The sequence below is a fragment of the Fusarium proliferatum genome, assembly GCF_900067095.1.
Source record: "Fusarium proliferatum ET1 genome assembly, contig: FPRO_scaffold004, whole genome shotgun sequence".
Classification (NCBI taxonomy): Eukaryota; Fungi; Ascomycota; class Sordariomycetes; order Hypocreales; family Nectriaceae; genus Fusarium; species Fusarium proliferatum.
Window position 1 is genome coordinate 1,839,371 of NW_022194793.1, and position 24,890 is coordinate 1,864,260.

Genomic DNA, 24,890 nt, shown 5'->3' on the forward strand with positions numbered 1-24,890 from the left:
TCTCATTTCTCAGCCTCTAAGTTAGCTGCCTGCCTGCCTGACTGGGTGCAACTCCCGTAGACCAGTGCCTGGTCAACGGCCACTGTTCTATCAACCATGTCTTCTGAAAAGCTCAATGTCATTGCTCTTATCTCGGGAGGCAAAGATAGCTTCTTCAGCCTGATCCACTGTATCGAGCACGGCCATCAGATCGTTGCTCTTGCAAACCTGTTCCCAGGACCAGCACCGGACTCAAGTCCTGCTATTTCAGGCGGGCAATCACCGTCCCGCCAGGGAGACGCCACCAAGGCTGAACCAGAAACCAATCTCCAGACACCCTCGGATCGCCCATCTCCCGTGGGCTTCCAGCGCATCGATCCGGGTAGCTGGACACCCCAGCCGCCTGATCCTGCCACATGGGATCATAACAGCCTTCGGGAAGCCCAGGGCTCCGGGGAATCTTCCGACACGGACCTCAATAGTTTCATGTACCAAACCGTCGGGCACGAAGTCCTCCCCCTGTATGCCGATGCAACTGGCCTACCGTTATATCGGCTACCCATCACTGGACGTGCGGTTCGCCATGAGAGGGACTACGATGCCGCGGCTGCTAATGCCCAGGACGAGGTCCAGGACAGTGACGAGACGGAGTCCATGCTTCCCTTGTTACAGTCCATCATCGCCCGCCATCCAGAAGCGAATGCTGTATGCGCCGGTGCCATCCTCTCCACCTACCAGCGCACCCGTGTTGAGTCAATTGCACTGCGCCTAGGTCTCGTGCCCCTGGCCTACTTATGGCAGTATCCAGTCTTACCACCCCCATCCGCAGCCATCTCAGCCGATACCCAGTTATTGATCGATATGGCCAATGTTGGGCTAGAGGCGCGGATCATCAAAGTTGCCAGTGCTGGGCTAGACGAGAACCATCTCTGGGAACGTGTGTCAAGCGAAGCAGGCTCGAGTCGTGTCAAGAATGCATTACGCAAGTTTGGCTCAGCTCAAGGTGCGGCAGCCCTAGGAGAAGGTGGTGAATTCGAGACACTAGTTCTGGATGGCCCATTTTCCGTGTTCAAGAAGAGAATTGTTGTCCCGGAACAAGGGCGTAGGATAGTGCGTGAAGGAGGTGGTTGCTCATGGCTTATGTTGTGTGGTGCGCGTTTAGAAGACAAGCATGATGCTGCAGCCAAACCAGCAGCTCGGATCCCTAATCTCCTCGATCCTCACTTCAAGACCGTATTTGACGACCTGCCGCAACCCATGAATGAGTTGAAGGCCGCAAAGGTTTCTACTATTTCAAGGAGTTTGACGTCACTACCCCAAAATGCAGGAACCTTCACTGCTGATGGCGAGGTTCTGCGTTGGTCCGTACTTCCAGACCTGGGGTTGTGTGAAATGCCGATACAAAATGAAACCATCCAGGTCGTAGAGAAGATCAGAGATTTGGCGGCAGGGGCCGGTGTTCAACTCTCTCAGATCACAAGTACCATCGTCATCTTAAGGCGTATGTCAGACTTTCCTAAGGTTAATGGCGAGTACGGCAAGATATTCACCAAGCCAAACCCACCGTCGCGAGTGACCATTTCGTGTGGTGACCTCCTGCCGGCTGGTGTGAATATTGCCATCTCCTTAGCTGCTCCTAAACCTAGAGCGACACAGGACCGCAATGGTCTCCATGTCCAGTCCAGGTCATACTGGGCACCTGCAAACATCGGCCCCTACAGTCAGGCAATAGACGTGCCCGTGACAGCTCAAGGCCAGCCTACAGGTCTTCGGTGCATCTCCATTGCCGGTCAAATACCCCTGATTCCAGCAACAATGGTCCTCCCTTCCACGCCTGAGAAGTCACATGAGCTTCAAATTGTCCTATCTCTACAACATTTGTGGCGAGTTGGTCAGGAGATGAAGATTCAGTGGTGGACAAGCTCAGTTGCTTACTTTCCCCGTGCCAACTCGTCCGAAATCCAGCGCAGCGCCCAGCTGGCAGGGTATGCTTGGAAACAAGCACACGGATCCCCGGATGAGGAGGTGGACGGTGATAGCGGTCCTGATCTTTGGGACTTGAAATACAATCCTGCTTATATGTCGCTTGGTAACGATGACAAGACAGCCCGAAAGACCCTTCCGGACTGGGAGGCACTGACTTTACGTCAACAGAATGAGCCTGAGACTTGTATCCCGCCTATGTTTGCTGTTGAAGTGGAAGAGCTGCCACGGCAGGCTGCTGTGGAGTGGCACGCTCACAACGGTCTTTCAAAAATCGAAGAGTCCAGGTTTTCGATGTGTTGCTTGCCTAAGCTCACGCTTCCAGGCTGGAAAACATGGCATTCAGTCGTCACAACCACCAGTGCCACTGTAATCTACAGTACGGCGGTATATTATCATGCTGATAGGCCTCATTCTGCTTCCCTGGACATCTTGAAGATCGATATGTGCAAAATCATGCAGGAATCACTTCATCAACTCCACCCTCATGGGCCAGAAACGGTACAAACCAAATTGACTTTGGTGTATGCAGATGCGTCTCGAATTGTTTCCATATGGAACAACCTGGGAGATAAATGCGAAATGGCACTTATCCCGTGCCGGTCAATCTGGTCGTCTGATGGACAAAGTGTTGCTGTTGTGGGCTTATTTGAAACAACCGTCATACGAGGACCATGACTCCATTACTGATTGTATGAATGCATTTACAAAAATTTACAACTTTCAAACGTCTTCTATGCCCAATACCCTCTTGTCCACAACCAAACTTGTACAATAGGCCAAGATATCGGGCCAAGCCAGGTCTCAGAGGCAGCTCCTTGCCTAGCAAGCTGAAACGAGGACGTTTGACTGGTTTACAGAATACACAGCCAACACTACCCGATGTCGCCTCCAATCTGCAACATAATCCTATTCCGCAATATTTGTTCCTAAGCACTGACGTATTTCATGTGTTGAGGCGGATATCTGTCACCGGCAGGCGTAAAAGATGCAAGTAAATTGTCGATATCGCGCAAGTCCTCCTCTGTAAGATCGATGATTGTCGCGTTCTCACGGATACGGTCGGGCTTGGTAGAGCCAGGGATGGGCACGATCGTAGGCATCCCTGGGCGACGAGAGAGTGATAAGAGCCAGTTGATGGCGATCTGGCTCACTGTGCATCCCTTCTTCTTTGCAAGGGCTTCAATATCATCAACCAGCTGGACATTCTTGCGGAAGTTATCGCCTTGCCAGCGTGGGTGGATCTTGGCACGCATGTCATTCTCTGGAAGATCCTCGACAGACTTGATCTGACCTCCGAGGAAACCTCGTCCGAGCGGTGCTAGAATTCTGTGTCAGTCGTCATGTCACCCACCACCTGGAATGTTGGAGCAGAGCACTTACAATAAGCAAGAACTGGGATGCCAAGTTCGCCGCAAACCTCGAGGAGGCCGTTGGTCAGGGGGTCCGTGGTGAATAGGGAAAGCTCAATTTCGAGTGCAGTAATTTTGAACTTCTTTGCGGCACTTCGGAGTGTGTTGGCGTTGAGCTCGCTACACGAGATGCCGTCGATTTTGCCATCCTTGACATACTCGCTGATTGCTGCCAGAGTGTCTTCTTCGTAGTCAACATTGGGGTCCTTACGGCCGATTTCGAAGGAAGCTATCCGACCAACAGGACCCAAAGTTTCGAGGCAATCATCGATACTGCGGTGAATATTCTCCTTGGTCCCGAGAGGAACGTAGTTAGGACCCAGGCCACCCTTGATGGTGAGAACAATCCGATCAGCATCTTCTGGATACTTTTCAAGGTATCGGCGCATGAGAGCTAGTGAGTTTGCATCTGGCGGTCCATAGAACTCTCCGCCGTTGAGCCAGTTACAACCCGAGTCGATGGCGGTGCGAATGGCGGCGAAAGCGTCCTCGTCAGGTAGAGGACGCGCAGTCAGGCCTTGGGAGGGGTTAGCGTAGTAACAATGAGAATTTGTGGTTCATCAAGGGGGATGGGTACCCATGAGACCAAATCCGATGTGGCCAACCTGCTTGCCGAGAATTTGGTGAACCATGATGATTTTAATGGAAGTGGAAGTAATGTATATAGAGAAGATGAAGATAGCTATATGTTGGAGAGGAAGTTGTTTGGAGCAGTGTGATGCGAAGTAATGGGATGAGGAAACAATGTCTCTCGAGCTACCTAACCTCTGTATTTAAATGTTTTACTCCTCTTAGAATACACCACTTTTTTCAACTCTATTGCTTCTCCATGGTGCCATCGTGGTTCTCTTACACGGTTGTAAGAGCAGATTCCGGAATTAAACCGGCGAGATAGCAGAGTCAGCCAGTGGAGCATTGGACTGGTTTCCTAAATAGGAAAACGATTCGGATGCGAAACGCCGGCAGTTGAGAGCCAGGCCCGGTGTTTAGTAGGGAATCCGGAGTTTGCGGTTTCATAGACCCGAAGAAGGGAGAATGTATAGAACAAGGCTCGGAGAAATAAGAACCACTATGAGTTGGCTTGCTATGTGAGTGTGTTCCAGGCATGATCAGTGAAGCACGAAACCTTCTTGGTTAACTGACGAAGGTATCGAATGAACGGGGGCTGTAAGGCATTTTCAAAGACTCTAAGGGATCGTTGGTGACACAGGCAACACCATGTTTAATATCACGAGGTAGAATAGAGCATTCAGAAGAATAACCTTTTGATGAATTGCCCCCGTTTATCTTTATACATAAGACAAGGAAGACGATAAATCGCAGTAGTAAGTATCAGCGGATATAAGATGAACTCTTCTTGGGGAGTCTTGCAACTCGTCACAATGCGTCCACCATAGAATGATCATATGACGGTCTGCAACCTAAGCATGTATTATGTCTTCTGACCAACAATTCTGTTGGAGGATTTGCAAAAGACTCCGATCCATGATAATTTCACTACCATAAAAAGAACATAGGCTATCGAGGATTCTCAGACATGCCAAGGTGAAGGTATTCAGACCTCGATGGCTGTGGTCTAACCATCGTCATTCTGCTTCCCTAGCACCATGACGTGCTTCTGCTTAATTTGGTGTCATCCAATGGAGATGCAGATGCTTCAGCCGCTGAAGAGTGCGGACAACCCCACTGTAGGAGGCTACGGTAGTTGGGTACGACCTAACTTAGGGCCTCGGACTAAGCTTGTCTTGACCTCAAATGTTCTTTGACTTTACAATAACCTTGTCAGCGTTGGAAAACACGCTCGCTCGCCTGTTCGCTCGCCATATCGTACTAGAACTGTTCCGTCTGTTCCTAACGCTATATCGCAGTACAGTATAGCCGCGTTCTATTCTCACCAGGCCCTTGACTCTCGCCAATCAATCAATCGTGCTGATCTCGTGATGGCTGAGAATGCAGATGCCAATGCAGATTCAAGTGCGAATGGCCCCGCCCCACGAGCTTCCAGTGTCGGGTTTCAACTAGGGCGGCATTCATCTTCAAATGTGCGCATAAATGAGATACTTGAGGTGTGTATCCTCCCGTTCTTGTAAAGTGAGCGAGTGAGTGAGACACGGCGCGGGTGATTCATGAGACAGTGTGCGGTACAGCCATGTTCTTATGATGTTCTGTTCTTTGCATGTCATACGGGGCTAGCAGCTATTCCTTGCAAGCCCGATAGCACTTCAGGCTGGTGCCGGTCCTGGTAGATATCAACATGCATGTGGTCGACTATCTATCTCGCCGTCCGTACGGACATGGTCTTTGTGGCGTCTGGGAAACTGCCGGCCCCCTGTTCGACATCCAGACCTTAGCCTCCGAAAGATCATCCGAATCTCGCGTGCTCTTCTGGCTCTCATCCTCCTCCTCGTTCTTCTTCTCTCGCTTCTTCTCAGTATCCCTCGCCTGAGTACAGTACCCCAATGTTGAGTGAGCGCTAATAAGAACGACTTTTCTTCGTAACAGAACGCTCGTGAACGCGCCGAATCAATGGCTGGTCCTTCTCCTACCCATCTCTCACCCCGGACCGCCGGCAGTCCCATCCTCCCGCCCAACTCGTCGCTCAAGCCGAGCCCTGTCAACGAGGACAGCAGCGCCGACGAGGCTACTGGGTTCATATCTCATACGCCGCCTCTCAATTACAACTCGCTCAATGTTACAAGTACTGCGACCTCGGCCCCACAGATCCGTAAACCATCCTTGCGCCAGCGACCATCTTCCCAACAAAACAATGGCGCTGCCCAGAACCCGGAGACGACTCGACAAGCCGATTCGGAGAGTGGGAATACGTCGTGGTGGCAAACACAGGCAGAGAAGTTTCAGTCGATAGAGCTGGAGAACAAAGGCAGCGTTGCCCGAGATCACCTCGCCATTGGTAAGCTTCACCCATGGTACTTCGTGTTGCCAATCTAACAACGTCCAAGAACGAACATTTTTGGCATGGCTTCGCACATCTCTCAGTTTTGCATCCATAGGGATAGCAGTGACACAGCTTTTTCGTCTCAACACGTCTCTCGAAAGCGAGCATGGCAATAACTCTCGGAGCAACACCCAGACGCTACGACATATGGGCAAGCCGCTTGGCACCACGTTCCTCGGGATCAGTATACTGATCCTCTTCCTTGGCTACAAGCGCTATTTTCAATCTCAGCACTGGGTCATGCAGGGAAAGTTTCCCGCTAGTCGTGGTACAATCATGATTGTTGCGTTTGTCGCTTTGGCCATCATGGTTGTTTCTCTTGTGGTCGTTATTGCTATCCACCCGTCTGAGCATGAGCTATGATCTTTCTACTCGACTCGTAGTATACTCTGACATGACTCAAGGTCACTTCTAGTATTGCATTGTTCGCGCTGGAGCGATAATGTTTCTGCTTACCGCAAGTGGTTTGCTTTTGACGCGGCGCATTTATGAGGGTTTACATCATGACTTGATACCACTAGGAGTATTTGAATGTTGAGCTCTGTTCGTATGATCTTATAGGCTGGCGTATATACAAATATCTGAAGTGAGAGACACCAATTACTGTCATTTTAATTTAATACCTTAGGTACCTAGGTAATTGGGTACCTCTGAGCTCTCATGATAGGTAGGAAGCATCATGACTTCGCCTGAAGTAGCTGCTAAGGTACCTATGGAAGTTGAGGTCAGACAACGTCAGAGCGGGTTATGGCGGGGTCTAACCATGGAAGCCCCACCAAACATCCAATCCCACCCAACCTCGTATTCTGCTCTTGCACTTACATCTGCAACAACACAAAGGTCAGTAACAATGGCGGTCAAAAGAGAGCCAGTCGATATTCCTGCCTTTGCAACCACGCAACTCGCCCTTCTTGAACAAGAACTTCAGACAGAGATCAACGAGACAAGCACACTCATCTCCAACCACAGCCCGACAGCCCTTCAACGAGCTGGCCTTGCTCTTATAAACCTCGTTGTCTCGGGCCAGCGTACGGGTCTTGGGGGCCGAACAGTTCTTGAGCTCTCCCCGGATGCCGCCACGGGCTCACCTGATGAACTACCTGAGCATGGCTTGCGCACTGGAGACATTGTTCTTGTCGCTGAGCAGCCGGCGGGAAGCGCCAAAAGGCGTGAAGTAAAAGACCTGGAGAAGAAGGGGGCGAGAGGTGTTGTTACCAGAGTGAGCAGAGGATGGATTGCTGTTGCGATCGATGAGGGGAGGGAAGAAGTTGGCTTCCCGGGCAGAGTATGGGCTGTCAAATTGGCAGACGAAGTGACATACAAGAGGTATGTTGAGCCATCACCTTGATAACGGATGGCGATCACACAATTAACCATCCCCGTTGAAGAATGAACTGGGCGATGGAGAAGCTAAACAAGATGCAAGAGTCGGAATATTCCAGTTTCATCAGAGTACTCTTCGGCTTATCTAGCCCATCGCCAGTTTCCGAAGACTTATCCAAAAATGAAACCGTGGGCAATCTCGAGTGGTTTGATCCAACGCTCAACGACTCACAAAAGAATGCAATTCGGTTCGCCTTGCTGTCTCGAGAAGTCGCATTGATTCATGGGCCTCCGGGAGTGAGTGACTTACTTATGCTAGAGTGCAAAACACTTGCTCACATGTTTATGCGTAGACTGGCAAAACTCATACTCTAATCGAGCTGATTCTCCAGATGATCAAATTGGGTCAAAGAATTCTTGTCTGCGGGCCTTCCAACATTTCTGTTGACAACATCGTCGAGAGACTAGCTCCTCACAAGATCCCAATCCTTCGTCTGGGCCATCCCGCTCGTTTGCTGCCCTCTGTGGTTGACCACTCGCTCGACGTACTCACACAAACATCAGAAGCGGGTGCTATTGTGAAAGATATCAGGACAGAAATGGACACCAAGCAGGCCTCAATCAAGAAGACGAAAAGCGGCAAGGAGCGCAAAGCAATCTACACTGACCTCAAAGAACTGAGAAAAGAGTTTCGTGAACGAGAACGTCGCTGTGTCAGTACACTGATTGGCGGCAGCAAGGTCGTTCTTGCAACACTGCACGGGGCAGGAGGCTATCAGTTGCGGAATGATGAGTTTGATGTTGTTATTATCGATGAGGCCAGCCAAGCCCTCGAAGCCCAGTGTTGGGTCCCTCTCGTATCTGCCAAGAAGGTTGTCTGTGCCGGTGACCATCTGCAGCTCCCGCCAACCATCAAATCAAGCAATGCAAAGGTTAAGGCGCCAGTCAAAGATGGCGGAACGGTCACAAAGGGCACCACGCTTGAGATCACCTTGTTTGACAGACTGCTGGCATTGCATGGGCCCTCCATCAAACGCATGCTAACCACACAGTATCGTATGCACGAGAGTATTATGCGGTTCCCTTCTGATGAATTATACGACTCTAAGTTGATCGCTGCTGATGCGGTGAAACATCGCCTCCTGAAAGACCTCGAATATGAGGTCCAGGACAATGAGGACACCAATGAGCCTGTCATCTTCATAGACACACAGGGAGGTGACTTTCCCGAAAAGAACGAGGAAGACGACAAGGAAACTCCTAGAAAGGGCAGAGCAGGTTTACATGGTGACAGCAAGAGCAACGAGATGGAGGCTGCTCTTGTACAACAGCACGCGAGGCAACTCGTGGGTGCTGGGGTCCGCCCAGAAGACATTGCCGTCGTGACACCTTACAATGCCCAGGTACGTGCCAAAATGTAGAGTGAGACGTATACTGACTGTGAGCGGACTATAAGCTCGCCATACTAGCTCCGCTGAAAGACAAATTCCCGGGCATCGAGCTCGGTAGCGTTGATGGCTTTCAAGGTCGCGAAAAAGAGGCCGTAATCGTGAGCCTCGTTCGGAGCAACTCTGAGGGCGAGGTTGGATTCCTCGGCGAGAAGCGCCGTCTCAACGGTGAGGTGACATCCCGATGCTTACCGTCATGATTCGGGCCATCCGGACATCAAAAGATTGGGTTGGCTAATACACGTGTACTTAGTCGCAATGACGCGCCCGAAGCGTTCTTTGACGGTTATCGGAGACTCGGAGACAGTTCAGAGGTAAGCGATGATGCAGTGCACTTGGGATGGGGACATGGGCCTCGAAGCTGCAGCCGCTGGTTTGACAAGTGCTGCGCAGATTGTTCCAACCATTCACCTGAGACGAGACATTATTAACGTGCCTGTTTCACAGGGGAAGCAGCTTCTTGAAGAAATGGATGCAGTATCTCGAAGACAACGCCGACCTGCGATACCCAGATGCATCTAGCTTGACGCACGACTAACCGGAACTGAAAGCTTTCACCGTCTCGCTTCCAGTCAACATGCTTGTCGTCGATGTATCCAGTAGGTAGGGCAATAGGGTCTGGAACTCGACCTAAATCTTTCGGCCGAAACGGTTGACTGCGTAGCAGCTGTCAGATCAAGACTGCCACGCTGCTTGACACGATGAACGAGGGGTTGGCCAGAACGATTGATCTCAGCTTGTCCTGAAACAGTACCTGCAGTAGCTTGCAGCTCCAACGATTGATGGCTCGAGTGACAAAGATAGAGAACATACCCATACATACATACACACACATACATACATAGAAGAGCTGGCAACTAGTCCTTTCCTAGTCGGGCCAGGACCTATTCGATTCTTGCGAGCCCATGTGTTGTTGGAGATGGTCGGGAAAAGGTGAAAGAGGTGCTGGGATAGTTACTCAAGAAACGGGGTTGCGATGGATGTCATTGTCGACATCCCGGCGATGTTTCAGGTCGCTCACTCGTTGTGGGACTGTACCGAACCGCGGGGGACAATTATTCCTTGTCCGTTTCCCTCCCACTCGCGTAGAGCGCCAGGAAGCGGATCTTGTTGAATTTGCCAAAAACACCAGAAGACATTGTTTCTGAGTGACAACCTAGTCCAGTCCAGTCTATCCCGATCAAATTTAGATACAGAATTGCTGATTTAGCCATCAGGAGTCACTCTGCATGCCCCTGAGTTTGCAAGGGCGGTAAGAAGCCCCCTCAAGACAAACCCAACATTCCAATGAGTTTCTCGGAATTGAGGAAAGATCTCCTTGGTTGAAGACAGTGGCAGACATTACACGCTCCGGCTTGGCAGCGTATAGTTGACGATAGAAAAAACGCCGTTGTGTCAGTTTCAGGGAACCCTGGCTCAACAGCATACGAACGGCGTCAGTTGTCAGGAAGTGTCTCTACATAGATTTGACAAACTCTGGGATTAATAAGAGAGTATCGATTGTTACACAGCAGATATGATCAGACTTCCCCGTAATACTGCTACTATGATGCAGAGAAGACAGTATGATATAATCCGTAGGTAAGGATGGAATTTGCAGATAGAAACAGACATGCACCAGGTGAATACATTTGTAAGAAGTCGAAGAAATGCCTTGATTGGTCAATGATTTGATGCGCTCCCTGTCTCTAAGACATCGCCTATTTTTAAAACGGGCTGACATGAGATGGATTGTAGACCCGTCTGATCAGGGTCGATCTTATGGAGGATGATCACCGTTGTTTGTGAGTTCCTATTTAGCCCACACCTGAACAGGCTGCCGCTGAGCACCGAGGAAGTGATATTATTTGTTGAAGCTCACGTAGAGAATGCCCAAAGGGGGAATGTAGGTCTAATAATTCAGAAGGACACTTCAGGAAGGCGAGCAAGCCCCTCAAGAGGTTTAACCATCCATCCCTAGGTAAGTAGGTATCTGTGGGTATCGACAGATATCTACCTAGGTGGGTATAATGTGGCATACGTTGTCGATGTCTTGATGTAGGTAGGTCTGGGATGTATGCCAACTGATGCCAGGGAATGAATAGCTGGTGATGAAGTTCGAGCTATGTGAAACTGTATTCGAGTGTTGTTGTCTCGCCTGTACTCTGCATGTACGGAGTACTATGAAGTGCCAGTATGTACAGTACTGTATGACCTACCAGATCATTCACTCACTCACTCACTCACTCACTACCAACCTTACCTCCTCTACCTTGGATCTCCAACAGCTGGGGGATGTGGCGCTGCGCGGTTGGAGTTCAGAGTAAGAGACTAATGGTTGCTTTTTGCGGTGGCCCTAACGCTATGCAAACAAGCCCAATTGAGCTGGGCCGCTTAAGGCCTCGGACGCTAAGTGGTTGGAGGCTCTGTCGTGCTTCGTTAGATCGCATGGGGCCGCAGATAGCGGGAGTCTAGTGCAGACAGAGACGGTCGATGCTATCAACAGCTGAGGACGAGATGGTCTAGAGACATGATTAAGCTAAAGGTATAATCGACCAAGGTTTCAAGACACATCTGAGGCATCTTGCATGAATGATGAGCAGTATCAGCTGTGAGGGTGTCTACCATTCTCCCACGTCAGAACCCAGTCGGTTGTCCATGAGTGGTCCATCTGTAACGCCATGAGCTCGATTTTCATCTCATACTTGATGCACTGTCATCGTTAGTTCAGTAGTATCGACAGCGTGTATCGTACATACATACGTATTGGCTTTCATTTCCACCTTTGCCGCTCAGGGCACCCGTCTCTTGTTATTTTAGTTAGGAGGCGGCGCGTGCCGCTCAAATTGCAACGCAACCCCAAGCAGTGAGTGAGTGGCACGATGGTCTGGCAAAACCAATAACCACCGACGTTGGTTGAGTATTACCCGATCTGTCGTCTTGCTCTCTACTGAGGTAACATTGTAAACCTGCTCAATTCTGCTGTGCCCTTTTTGTATGCAGACATTCCGCAACTAAAGGTACCTCCTAGTGGAGGCACTCCAAGTAGGTACCGTATGTACAGTACTAAGGTAGGTACCTAAGGCGAGAGAAACATACAGGGAGCTCCCCGTCTCAAAAATGCCCCGGAAAGCCCTGTACCAGGCCTCGAGCCACGAGGCGAGTTACCTAGGTACCCAGATCCTAGACCTTCAAGCCTCTACTCACTCTATCGAGGCCATTGTCGTGTTCCGTCCCCAGTCAATGGAATTTAGCACCCATTCTTGGCAACGACAGTCTTGTCATCTTGATGGGCTCGCTCGTGCGTTTCGATCTTGAGGCATCACCCTTGTCTTGACTTGTCTTTTCTTTTCTTTTCTTTTCTTATCGCTTCAACTCAAATGTCATGTCCAGGGTTCTCAGCGGAGCGGTGCATCGCCCCGAGTCCTAGGTACTAAAAGGTATGCGTGGTAATTATGTATGCCCGTTGTTCTCAATTCTGCTTTGTCCGTCTGCTCGACAAGGGTCTGCAAGAGAGAGGGTGCAACGACAGGTGCAGGTGAACAAACCCCTGTCTACCTAACTAAGGTAAGGTAGTCTAATACCAAAGAGCTCTCGAGATCGATTCTGTTGGCTCTCAGGCTGCCTTGTTATTATACATACATACACGACAGACGTGGCAGGCGGTTCCCTCCACGCAACGTTTGAGAGCACTGCGAATCCAAACGGCTTGTCCATTCATCACCATCACTACCCTGATCCAATTCACCGCTCGGTCTTCCAGACAGACACTACCTACCTGACCTAGTAGGTATCTAACTGATCCAGTGGACTGTAGGTACTGTCCCCTCCCCCGTCAGGACCCTTGTAAGGCATGTCAAGCTGACAAGGGCCTCCCTTTCGTCCCGGGCTCCTTGTCATCCAGCGTGGCATTGAACGTCTCGTCGCGCTTCAAGAACCCGCAAATGGCCCCTGTCCCGCACCATCAAGCGCAGTTTCGCATGGCGTGCGTCTCATGTCTAACTATGTGTCTAGTATGTAGGTATGTACGGAGTATCTGAGCCGACATTAATAGGTGCCAGCCGCCCACCCACTCGGACCGCCCCAAGCCCAGGTGTAATACTGTACTGTATGGCATGGTATGGTATGGTACGGTACGGTACTGTATGTATGCATTTGTTTCAAAACCCTCTTGTCCTCCCTCCCATTCTTCCTGCTCTCCAGTCCCTGGATTCCTGCTCGCCCTTTTCAGACGGCAAGGGCGACCTCTTCTCTTCTTCTTCCTAGGCCCGCGATGCCATAAGCTGTCGACTGATCAACTCCCTCATTTCTTCTCACACTCGTTTGGCTGTTTCACGCCGTGTCTTAATGTACCCTTGAACGCAAACAAACCAAGCTCATCAACCGGATGATAGGCCAGGCTGCCCTTGTATAGATGAGCGCACGGGTTGTGAGCCTGTTTTACGAGCACTCCTTCACGAATATGCGCCAGGGCATGTCATCCATCTACAGTATCTATCTATCTCTGACCGCTTTTACTCGGACATTCCATTCTGTTACCTTCGCTTAAGACCCTTTTTGTCATCTTTTCACTTCTCTCTTCGATCCGCAGCTTGCTGTCCTCCTTCACGTTTCCAACATGAAGAAGCCGTGGAGATCAGCAGCCAGCACTGCCCCCACTGCTCAACCTGTTGATATACAGCAGTCCAATATCCGCGGCAGGATATCTGGCCCTGTCCCTATTTCGACTTCTTTGGATGACGAGTTCCCAATTCGCAACCCAGGAACCAACATGGCTACACCTGTCCAGGGTGAATTCAAAGAATCTCAGACCACTGAGCCCACCCCGTCGCGCAACGATTTCAGATCTCCCACGTTCCCAGAGCCTCGTCGGAATGGACCTCACTCTTTCAGGGAAGAGCCGAGGTCCTCTTTGCATGCTCGACAGCCCGGCACAATAAGTCGCTTGCAAAAGGCTGAACCATCTAACAATGTGCGGCATTCTTTCGTCAGCGCGGACACGAGGGACAAGGAGCGCCCTCAACGCAAGCAGTCAACTCTCCGGGGCGCTTTGGGGAAGCTTTTCAATCGAAAAAAGAAATCAAGTGGCAACGACAGTTCCAACAATACTGATTCAGAAACCGGTTCCACGCCAATGCGCCCCGGGCCATACCGTCGATCAACGGGTGAAGATGGCCAAGACTCGGTGCCTAGTTTAAGCCATAGAGACAGGTCAGCTCCCAGGTCACGGACTCGACCTTTCCCAGGAGCGGAATCCAAGCGATCAGCTTCCCTGCCCATCACTGAATTTGATCGGGCGTTGAGATCCCACTCTATCCGCCCAGAAGATGTTCGCGCCATCGAGAGCGCACGCAACTCGTTGAGCGCTGACTTTGGTCTATCGCACGCCCGGTTAAGTGCAACCAGATTGCGCGAGTACAACTTGGCGGGCCTTTCACCGCGGCCTGCTAGCAGCCATGGCCGCGAGAGTCGGCAAGATCAGAGCGACGACAACGCTCACGAGATTGGCCGTGCAATCACCAGCGACCTCCCGGGCGTCCGCCGAAGATCGCGGAGCTTATCGGGGCTACCAGATGAAAGCCATGGCCATGCTCGTCGACGCAGTGATGAGATCAAATACTGGAGGGAGAGTTACGACCCGACCTTCATGTCCCCAGTGTCTTCAAACCCCGCTGAAGGAGAAGGCATCGCCATAGAAGAAATCGAACAGGCCCAGCAACAAGAAGACGCTCCAAAACAAACACAGGCGGAGCCTTTCAATTTTGGATCCTTCGCAGACATGAAGGAGGTGGGAGGTATGAAAATCACACATGCAGCAAACCTGGAAACCCGCATAAACAATCTCGAATCTCGAGTCTATCGGTTGGAGCAGGCTCTCGACCGAATGTGTGATGCTGCTCCAGGCTGGCAGTCACACCAGGGACCAGATCGACCTGCGCCCCCAATTGCGATTGGGGGTCAAGTCACAACGGATTTCCCAGGTCATCAGGCTGATCCAAGCAGATGGGACCATAGGAAGAGCTTCGGTCGTGCCAGCGGCTACCCGAATTATTCAAAAACAGGCCAGAGGGGAAGTGTGTTGCTTGATCCGCATTCTTCGGCTATTCTGAGCGACAGTAACAAAGACCGTCCCACCTCGACCGCAACAATTCGTGGTGCAGCTAGTCTCCCAAGCCTTCTTAAGAACACCCCCGAGATCTTCACCATGGACCACTATACAACACTCCTTGCCCTGATTCATACCGAACGCTCAGCACGAGAAGCTCTAGAGACTCAGGTCAAGACGCTTGGCCACCAACTCAGCATCTTGTCTCATTCGGTAAACACGAATAGTGGATTCGATCCGCCTCCAACAGCCAAATCCTTCGGTGACAGGTCTGCGTTTGACCACGACGATGACGACGATAATCTCGCATCCTTGGCCATCATGACAAGATCGCAAAATCGACATATCGACCCCGAGGACTCGGGTATTGGAACTGGCCATGGAGACGAGAGCGAATACTCTGACACTTTTGAAACCCCTCGTGAAGAGGGACATAGCTTTGGAGCGTTCGGTGAAGACCTGGACAGGGAAGATCTGGCGCAAACCAAGGCCGCACGAACCCTTTCCCTGTCACAACTCACCATGGGTCGGGGCACCCAGAAGTCTTCACAGCAGGTTCATCGGGTGATATAACCAGTGACGCCTCTTCACAGAGCACGTTGCACCATCGAGGCACTCCAAAAACTAACATACCCGATCACACATCATGTCTCTCCTATCCAAGAATACCTACCTGAGTTGCACGATATTTGGTGGCATATGACTTATGACCTCTCTACGACGACCGCCTTCTTCCTCATCACGCCACACTCATTCATTACCTTACCATATTTACTTGTCATATCTACTCTTTCACAACCGGCGTCTTGATAGACATAGCGCTGCGCTTTGGAACGTGTGGCGTGCTATTGTTTCTGTTTCTGTTTCTGTTTATTTTTTTTTTTTTTTTTTTTTTAAAAAAAAAAAAACCTTTTCTTTTATTCTGCATTGGATACCTAAGGTACCCAGTTCTGGGTGTCACAGGTTGGCGTACTAGGAACTTTACGGCGCAAACGGCACGTCACTTTTGAATTAGCGATTGAAGGTCATCTTTGAGAATAATAAACCGAGAACCATGGCTACCCATTGCCATTGCCATTGTCACTGCCATTCTGGTAGGAATTCATGTCTCTACTTGTCTGTACTGCGTATGAAGGCCTATTTGCATCTGCATACTTTGATCTACTTGATTACTTTTGATGCTTCGTATATTATTTCTATGTTCCTACGGGTGGTAGTCATCCTTTATCCCCCAGCTCCCAACCAAGGCCATGGATTTCTCGTCACCAAGTGCGAGTCTTTCATCCTGAAGCGTGTCGGCGAGACAAGTCCAAGGGTCCCTGCCGCCTCCCCATTTTAGCAGATTCTCCTTCAACTGCTCTCCGTTTTCGCGATTGATGGCACCCCCATTCTCACCAGCCTTGAAGACAACACGCCAAACACGCTCGGCGAGTACACGGTCAAAGAGATAACTATAGTAGGTACTTCCGTAACTATGCAGGTGACCAAAGAACCCCTGCCAGCAAGTATTTGGCGGATCTCGAGGTCCATGGGCAAAGCGAGCCTTGATATCATGGAAAACAGCGGTCGAGTCAAACTCTGCATCCCGCATTGTTGAGGCATGGTAGGCTTGGTCTACCATTGCAAGAATGATCTGGTTCTCTGTTTCCAAGCCTTCGAATCGCTTAGTCAACCGGATTCTCTCAGCAACGAGTTCGTAAGGTAAAGGCCGGTCCGACTTCCAGTGACGTGCAAAGAGAGATAGGACAGTAGGATCAGCAGCGAAGTGCTCCATAAGTGTCGATGGTAGCTCAGCAAAGTCGGTCGCACAACGAGTCCCGGAGACATTCTGGAAGCTAGTTCGTGCAAGTATAGAGTGAATAGCATGGCCCATCTCGTGGAACAGGGTCTCGACAGATTGGTAGGATAGCAAAGAGGGCTCCTTAGAGTTCTCACTTTGCTGAAAATCACAGACGAGTGCAATAGTGGGCAGCTGCTTCAGTACACCGTCCGCGGAGGAAGTCTCCATGCCATCGTTGGCTGCCATCTCGGGTGATTCGAAACTTGGCCCAGTGTTGTCATAATCAGCAGCGACTTCTGCTACTTCCTCAGGGAGGATCTCCCGGGAACATCTGACTGTAAAATGTGCGGGATTGCCGGACTTTTGTGGACGATGAAACAAATCGCAGTAGAGAACAGCAATTAGTTCCCCCTTATCAGTGACAACATCAAGTCGTTTCACCTCAGGGTGCCATGTCTCACCAGGAAGAGTCTCCCGCAACACAAGACGGATACCATAAAGCCGATCAAAGAGTCTTGATAGGCCTTGTATGACAGTCCCAACAGAAAAAAATGCGTTGAGCTGATCTTCTTGCCGCTGTCTAGACCTAAGGTCAACTCTGATTTTCTCCATATAAAAATCTTTGTCCCAGGCTTGGAGTGGGACATCTGGAAGGTTGAGTCTGTCTCGTTTCTTCAAAACCAGTTCTTGCAGTTCGGCCTGGACTACCGGTGTGTTGTTATTTCTTAGAGCAAGGAGAAACTCCATTACAGACGCAGGAGTCTTGGCCATCATGCGGTCCTTTAGGGCCATGTGACCATAACTTTCGAAACCTGCAAGCTCTGCGAGCTCACCTCTCAACTTCAACATTGCCTCGAGGTACATAACAGTCTCCCGAGAAGCGGTTCGTTGGGCCAGGTAGATTTCTTTGCGAGTCTCCTCGTCATGCACACTTTGAAGTGCTCCAATTGCGTCTGAGCTCAAAGTGGGTAGCGTGATGTTCTGGCGTACTTTGAGCGTGGCTGCGATGCCTGGGTAGAGGCCATAGAACTTATAAGCCGGAAGGGTAATTTGTTTTCTTGCTGGCTGCATTCCCTGTGCAAAAGCTGACCCTATTTCGCTGATACGCGAGGACAAATCCACGAATCTGTCTCGTGAAGCCTTTGGCAAATTTACAGCAGATTTCATAAAATCCAACTTGAGCTGTAAAGCCACAGTTCTCTCTTCTTCTGACCATACTTTTGTAACTTCGGGGATAGATAGCGCCTGACTTAACTGATCACTGAGGCCAGTCATGGTATTAAGCTGGTTCATGTACTGATATACCATACCCCATGCGTTGGCAGCCGCTTCCTGGAACCGGTCATCTGGATGCGTCATACGAACGAAATCTGCGAGGTCCAGTACACGGCATAATAGGTCGCTAAGCCGATCAAGGTCGCGGACCACCGCACGGTATTCATGTACAGAGGATGCACTGAGGACTTTATTAACGATATTTTTTGCCCGTTCGAGGTTCTTCTGAGCGAAATGTTGGAAGCCATCAGGGCTGGTGAGGTATCGATTCTTGAAGAGACCTTGGCTCTTCTTCAAGCTGAACTTGGGGAAAGTTCTGCCCGTGGGGGCGTCGAATAAGTTGCGTAAAACAGTATCATCGTGATTCGTGCTCGCGGTATGATCGACCGGTGTGCTTGGGGAGATAGCCTGGGCTACCGCGGAGGCAATAGAGTTCCATCGCCGTTGTGGAGGGCTGCTCGTGCGTCGAACACATCTATTACAGATCCAGAGGCGGTTGCCCCTCGAACTCAGCATTATAAATATGCAGATAAGAGGATCGAACCCATGAATGATCCAACAGCAATCGAAGTGATACGGTGATCCTGTATTCTCTCTCAATGGCGGGGAAGAGTACCAGAAGTTGGAATGAAAACACGGCTGGGATATTAAATCTCAGGTATGCTTAATATTCTTTACCTACTTTGAATCGAGAATCAGAGATATCGGGGAAGACTTTCAGAAGCGACTTTCCTGCCTTGTCGGGCTTTCCGGCTTCGGATCCGTCCCTTGTCACCTTCCTTGTTTTAGCAGGGCATTTCCGCCGACAGTTAGCAGCCTAGGTACCTAAGGTAACGTAGGTACCTAGGTTGATTTGTGCCTTTAGGTTCCTGCACTGGGATTGGAAATCTTAGTCATCCAGTCAACGTCCCCAAGCTGAACTCTGAGTGGTCCAATGGAGCCCCGTCCTAGATTTTCCGACAGTGGTGATTTGTGCTCACGAGCATCCGACGCTCATCTTGAATTCGCGTGACGTCTTTCTCACCCACTCACTCGTCAATTGAGCGCACAATGGCTTCACGAGTGGTGTTCTCGCGGGTCAGTAATACTTCCTAGCTCTGTATAAGCTCCTTCTTGCTAATTGTTCTGTATAGCGCTCCCTGGCACCACTGGCGGCCATGGCCCTCGGCGGCATGGCACTGGCTCCGGCTACTGTTTTCGCCGAAGGTCCCAGCGACTTCAAGGTTTGTCATGGAGCATCAATGGACTTTAATAATATTCCCTAATAGCCCTATAGCGAAAACCCATCTACGACGATTACGATATCCCGACAGCAAATCCCGCACCTGTAACACCGCCACCCGTTGCTGCGACGCCCGTTGAGCCGGTCGACGAAGAGGAAAGGCATCACTCGCCTACTCCTACTGAGCGGCTGGCCGTCCATATCGGCAGAGGTCGCCTGGCTCTGTACAAGTACGCAGTAGCTGCTGAGAACAAGGTCAACGAGACCATGGATTCAGCCTTCAATCTCGAGCAATCCTTCACCAGTACCATCGCTTCACTGGCTCCCTCCCGTGAAAGCGGCGAGCAACTTATGCCCGGTGCCATTTACGTTCTGGTTGCTGCTATGGCCGGCAGTATCATTACTCGCAATCGCAGCATTATCCTTCGCGCTTCGCTCCCCCTTGCCCTGGGTATCGGCGCTGGCTGGACCGTTCTCCCTGTCACCATGCGCAACATCTCCGACCTGACCTGGAAGTACGAGCAGAGGTTCCCTGTTATTGCCGAGTCTCACATCCGCCTGCGCGAGAGTATCGTCAACAGCGTCAGCTTTGCCAAGGCGCATAGCCAGGTTGGTGTCCGGTATGTAGATGAAAAAGTGACAGATGCACGAGAGGCTGTTGAGGGCTGGGTCCAGAAGGGCAAATAAAGGATTTCAAAAAGCGAGATGAAATGAGATGTACTATTAAATAGAGTTCCCAAAAACTGTTCATTTGTATCAATGGCCGGTCCTTAGTGCCAGCTACCAATAACTGTATGTATTTTGAATAGGCTGGGCTTCCTTTCCTTTTTTGCATGACAAAGAAAAGCATTCCTTGCCGCCGTTATTCCTTCATGACCTAATGATGCGGTAGCTTTCTATGTGCTCTGTTCCCAAACCCTTGCCCTCTGAGCCTCTGTCCTCAACTCCATGTAATGCGAACCCAAGGTTTCTAATTCAACCGTACGCCCCTTGTCATTTCCTCACCTTTGTACCGTCGAACTGACCCTTTTCCTAAACAGCCGTTGCAATTGGTGCAGGTTCAGATGTCTTCAACTGCTTCACGGGTCTGTTATCAGACATTCTCCGCTTGCGCTTCTGTTCATTTTCTTCTTCTGGCTTCACCGGCAGTGAATTGGCCTGTGCGTTGGCCCTTTTTGCAGCCCTCTTTGCGGCCTTCTCTGCAGCTTTCCCCTGCAGGGGCTGATCCAGCCCTCGCTTGCTATCTATAATACGAGCGGACTCGAGGTGTTTTTCGAGTGATAGCGCCTTGCAGATGCTCTTATAATTCTTGGACTGGTTCATTGGCTGGTAAGATTTTGACTTTCCAGGGACCATGTTTGAGAGCAGGAACTTGGTGTTACCGAACCGGTTGTCAACATCAATCGCAGTCTTCACATAATGATCGACAACTTCTTCCCAGGGTGCCATTCCGCCATCTGCTACACTCCTGAAGCAGCTTGGGTTCTTCTCAGCCGCAACTGCAATCATTGCACCGTCCGCACCGAACTCTTTGGCGAGCTGGAGACCTTGGTCCCTATCCTCAACGTCGCCGTTCATCAAGCAGGCAACACCATACTCATGGCAGACTTCCGCAATCATACGGAGTTGCCCTCTAATAGCCCGCTCTCTGGGCCTCATAGGTGTCGTCCGGCAATGGATGGTTAGTCCTGTAATGCCTGTCGCACAAAGACGGCGGACGAGCGTCTCTGTTTCCGCCGCGGTGTCGAGGAGTCTGATCTTAACGCTTATTCCAATCTCAAATTCAGGGGTAATGTTTTTAACAAGAGCTTCAAGAATAGCGCACAGTTTATCTGGAGTCTTGAGAAGAGCGGCACCCATTCCTCCGCTAGTGCTGAAGGGCTTTGGGCAACCAGCGTTGACATCAATGCCGGCAACATCTGCGGCCACCAGCCTAGCGGCTGCTACTGCACGATCGGGATCTGATGTGCCGATTTGGAAGATAAGCTTGTCTTTTTCAACCTCTGGCAGCATTCTGTAAATTATGCTCTCCTTGGCATCCGAAGGAGGGTCCTTCTGGCCATGGGATGAGAGACGATACCACTCTATCGTTTTTGAGTCTTCATCAAATCGACGACAAGTTCCAATCATAGAGTAATCCACAGTTTCAGGACCTGTCGGCTGGAGTTAGAAAATGATATCTTGACATATTTTTGCTGTGCATCTCACCCCAGACAAGATCTGCGCCATACTTGAGAGCCAAAAGTCTTGATGGAAGCTCTCCTGAGCGAACCATAGGCGCAAGAACAACCTTGCCACGGTAATCTACACCCCGTCGGGGAATGGGTACTCGCTTGACTTCTGTAGCCATGGTTCGTCGGATTATCTGCGTGAGCATGCCTGGTTGGCAACCGTTTACATCCTTCTGCCGTTTGGGACAGTGACTAGCTGTATAAATTCTTCACAGAATGTGAATGGAGGCGATTTTTGTTAGTCATCAACAGACTTTCTTATCGATAAGATCACATGGAACATGCGCAACCTGGCTTAACCTAAATCGAGGGCTGATGAGAACGATGATCTAAGTAGTAAGAGACTTTGGCAGACTGGAATATGTGATGACCATGTTATTGAGACATGCAGATGTTAGATGACTATTGCTCTGTTCAAGCGTGAATCGCGAGCAAGGATGTATCATTACGGGCCTTTGAAACGTTTGACTATCAAATCTATCTCGACGGCGAACCATCGCATGCAAGGTCACGCATACAGATTTATCTCTCTACACGTTTCAGGAGAGTCTGGTCAGAAAGCTTGACTTTGACCAATGTATTTATTTCTCTCTTACACACCTGGACACAAATCTCACGGCCAAGGCTGATAGATTGAAAGTTCCACAGGGAGACAAATTCATTTTATTTATTGTTTACTTGGTCTTAGATCAGACTCCACCGAGTTGGAATTGCATATCTGCATTCATACCAACCATTGCTTGATTATACTGTGTTATCGCGGTTTCTTCGCTGAGAAATGTATTGGCAATGCAATATCACTTCAGGCGCCATGCCATCAATGCACGTACTGTGACAGGGAGCATGTAGCACGCTCCTGCTGGACATAAGCTTTGCGGACACAGTCTGCAATACGAGGTCTAAAAAGAGAACCGCCTCGGCTCGGAGTGACGCTTGAAGAGCTGCTATTTATCGTCGCGGAGAATTTGGGAAGCTAACGATATACGAGAACTGCATGCGAACAAGCTACTAGGTAGTATGGAGAGGAAATAAGTGAGCGACTGGGACACGAAATGAACCAATGCGATCACGATCTCATCATGCCTTGAATCGCTACACAACTATAAATTTCCTACCTATTAGATCAAGTTACATAGTACGCCAGCGCATACATACGTTTCCCTCAGCCGGCTACAGATTACCTACGAAGGTCCTATATCGTACACAAAGTCTTGAGAAGAGACTAGAACTCGATGAAGGAAAGGATATGAATCATACATACACAACAGAGGGGCCTCCAAGAGCCCAGCCCCACGTTCCATCCAATCCAACCACCCGCCTGAGATGCTAAAGTTAGTACAGCACTAGCCTCTATGTAGTTTCCGAGTATGTACTTACTGGCAGGATTTGATACAACGCCTGCAAGACCTTACCTGAGCTAAGCTAGTACAAACAAGATCCGATTCGAGAGATTTGATGAGGAGAAACATCAAGGGGTAGTTCAGAATGTTCCCCAAGACGAAATGACAGTGAGATATTTTGACAAGTGAAGGGAGACATCGTGAGAGTTGCGACATATCCAGTCAAGCTTCAGTGGGTAAATGTAACTACATTACTGTATACCAAACATTGGACGTTCCGATGTTCTGGACGGTGGAATAACGGGCTACGGCCGTAGCCGATAGTCTGAGGGGACCTGTGTGTTTCAGCCCGGCACTCACAAGCCACCATTGCGCACTTGTCCCTAGAGGATTAGTTAGGGGTTTGATCCTCGAACTTTCGGACCACACGCGGACAAAGCCCTATTCGTCCTTCAGACACGAGGGAGGCTACCGAATCGGGAAGCGCTGCGAGGGCAGATCTGATTGGAATCTTCACAAGGGAAACGGTCTCGTCATCACTCTCGGCACAGCAATGAACAGCTTGCGCAACCATAGGTCGATCAGCCACTAACACGGCCGACACCAAGTGCCTAATGAGTGTGAGTGGAGGCTGATGAGTCTGGAGTGGATGGGGAAATCGAATTAAGGGTCTCGTTCTGCACCTTCACAATCTCCAGTATCCAGGATGATAGCATGATGACTCTGAAGGGGGAGTCAGGTGGTCTGGCAGGGTAATTTGTGGCGAGAGCCATTATTCGTATGTTACTAGTAATTATGTCGATATGCCCAAACTTCGTCACTGTAAAATCTCGTTCATTGTGCGGTACGGAGTACACGGCAAAGATTGACCGGAGCTGACACTATCGACGTATCTTGCCCTACGGACAGCGTTGGAGAGAGAATACCTCGACAGTCCATATATATTAGTACAGTACCTTATTAGGACCTATTAGCCGCACGTTGGCGATTTCCAGATTTTACGTTTGCGAAGCGCGTTAAATAACTCGTGTACCGCAATTGTCGTGTTGATGATGAATGTTCGGTATGGATCTTGATTTAACTGTTGCCAGGTAACTTGGTCTTGACTTGGCCGCCCAACCAACCAGGGACCACTCACTTGCTGCCCTTTGATGTTGATCCCTGTGACTCTGAAACTCCCCTGGATCATCGCTCATGGGGACTTCAGCAAAGTCAGGCACACATACCCGGCCTGTCACAAATTCACCTCCCCTCTCTTTTCTGACCTCATCTTTCTGTTCCATCCTCTACAGTAACACTTTGTCTTTAATATTTGGTGTTGAGTCGGCATTGTTAGTGCCTAGTAGGTACTCCCTTGTCGACTATCTGTATTCGGTGATCCAATCAGCCACATCGCTTTCTCATCCTTCGTTATATGCAATTCGTTCTATACGACAGAGGAGCCGCCGCTGGCCAGACCAAGTACGAGGAAATAAGGTAGGAAGGGAAGAAAAGACCCTTTCTTGGCACATTCTCCCTCTACCATTCATCCTTGCTCAGCCCATCCCTGCTCGTGCTCTCCCCTGCCCGCAACTGGAGCCTGAGTTGGTGCCCTGGCGACAAAGGAGAATTGCCTGTGCACTTGACTTGAGCCGTAGCGTAGCGTAGTAGAATCGCGCAGCGCAAACGCAGTAGGTACACACGGTCTCATCCCCGGCCGAGGGTGTTCTCCCATCTGCCCAACGTTCTGCTGTATGTAACATTCGAGCCCAGAGGGTGGTTGTACATACATACACGTACAAAGATTGGATTGGCCATTGCATGTCTGATCTCTATGAATCTGGTGCACTTCCTTTTCCTTCCTTTCCAACCTACCT

General features: G+C 50.1%; 9 protein-coding genes across 9 annotated transcripts; 5 read left to right on the plus strand and 4 right to left on the minus strand.

The window, feature by feature from the left end:
* Positions 1-96: 96 nt before the first annotated feature.
* FPRO_04768 (uncharacterized protein) lies at positions 97-2,640 on the plus strand (the record flags this gene model as incomplete). Its single annotated transcript, XM_031230315.1, has 1 exon — positions 97-2,640. The coding sequence occupies one exon, from the start codon at positions 97-99 to the stop codon at positions 2,638-2,640; it is 2,544 nt and encodes an 847-aa protein (XP_031080464.1).
* A 251-nt stretch (positions 2,641-2,891) lies between these two features.
* FPRO_04769 (putative pyridoxine 4-dehydrogenase) lies at positions 2,892-4,006 on the minus strand (the record flags this gene model as incomplete). The annotated part of the gene is made up of 3 exons (XM_031230316.1): positions 2,892-3,283; positions 3,346-3,891; positions 3,952-4,006. 3 exons carry the CDS (start codon positions 4,004-4,006, stop codon positions 2,892-2,894), a joined length of 993 nt encoding a protein of 330 aa, XP_031080465.1.
* A 1,308-nt stretch (positions 4,007-5,314) lies between these two features.
* On the plus strand, positions 5,315-6,693 carry FPRO_04770 (uncharacterized protein; the record flags this gene model as incomplete). Its single annotated transcript, XM_031230318.1, has 3 exons — positions 5,315-5,440; positions 5,877-6,285; positions 6,335-6,693. The coding sequence occupies 3 exons, from the start codon at positions 5,315-5,317 to the stop codon at positions 6,691-6,693; spliced, it is 894 nt and encodes a 297-aa protein (XP_031080466.1).
* Positions 6,694-7,180: 487 nt separating this feature from the next.
* FPRO_04771 (uncharacterized protein) lies at positions 7,181-9,639 on the plus strand (the record flags this gene model as incomplete). The annotated part of the gene is made up of 6 exons (XM_031230319.1): positions 7,181-7,656; positions 7,719-7,950; positions 8,007-9,056; positions 9,110-9,269; positions 9,355-9,415; positions 9,549-9,639. The coding sequence occupies 6 exons, from the start codon at positions 7,181-7,183 to the stop codon at positions 9,637-9,639; spliced, it is 2,070 nt and encodes a 689-aa protein (XP_031080467.1).
* Positions 9,640-13,698: 4,059 nt separating this feature from the next.
* Positions 13,699-15,759, plus strand: FPRO_04772 (uncharacterized protein; the record flags this gene model as incomplete). The annotated part of the gene is made up of 1 exon (XM_031230320.1): positions 13,699-15,759. The coding sequence occupies one exon, from the start codon at positions 13,699-13,701 to the stop codon at positions 15,757-15,759; it is 2,061 nt and encodes a 686-aa protein (XP_031080468.1).
* A 631-nt stretch (positions 15,760-16,390) lies between these two features.
* Positions 16,391-18,757, minus strand: FPRO_04773 (uncharacterized protein; the record flags this gene model as incomplete). Its single annotated transcript, XM_031230321.1, has 1 exon — positions 16,391-18,757. The coding sequence occupies one exon, from the start codon at positions 18,755-18,757 to the stop codon at positions 16,391-16,393; it is 2,367 nt and encodes a 788-aa protein (XP_031080469.1).
* A 534-nt stretch (positions 18,758-19,291) lies between these two features.
* FPRO_04774 (uncharacterized protein) lies at positions 19,292-20,150 on the plus strand (the record flags this gene model as incomplete). Its single annotated transcript, XM_031230322.1, has 3 exons — positions 19,292-19,318; positions 19,375-19,464; positions 19,518-20,150. The coding sequence occupies 3 exons, from the start codon at positions 19,292-19,294 to the stop codon at positions 20,148-20,150; spliced, it is 750 nt and encodes a 249-aa protein (XP_031080470.1).
* Positions 20,151-20,495: 345 nt separating this feature from the next.
* FPRO_04775 (uncharacterized protein) lies at positions 20,496-21,813 on the minus strand (the record flags this gene model as incomplete). The annotated part of the gene is made up of 2 exons (XM_031230323.1): positions 20,496-21,616; positions 21,672-21,813. 2 exons carry the CDS (start codon positions 21,811-21,813, stop codon positions 20,496-20,498), a joined length of 1,263 nt encoding a protein of 420 aa, XP_031080471.1.
* Positions 21,814-22,760: 947 nt separating this feature from the next.
* FPRO_04776 (uncharacterized protein) lies at positions 22,761-23,404 on the minus strand (the record flags this gene model as incomplete). Its single annotated transcript, XM_031230324.1, has 5 exons — positions 22,761-22,794; positions 22,850-22,875; positions 22,956-23,012; positions 23,072-23,106; positions 23,395-23,404. The coding sequence occupies 5 exons, from the start codon at positions 23,402-23,404 to the stop codon at positions 22,761-22,763; spliced, it is 162 nt and encodes a 53-aa protein (XP_031080472.1).
* Positions 23,405-24,890: the final 1,486 nt, after the last annotated feature.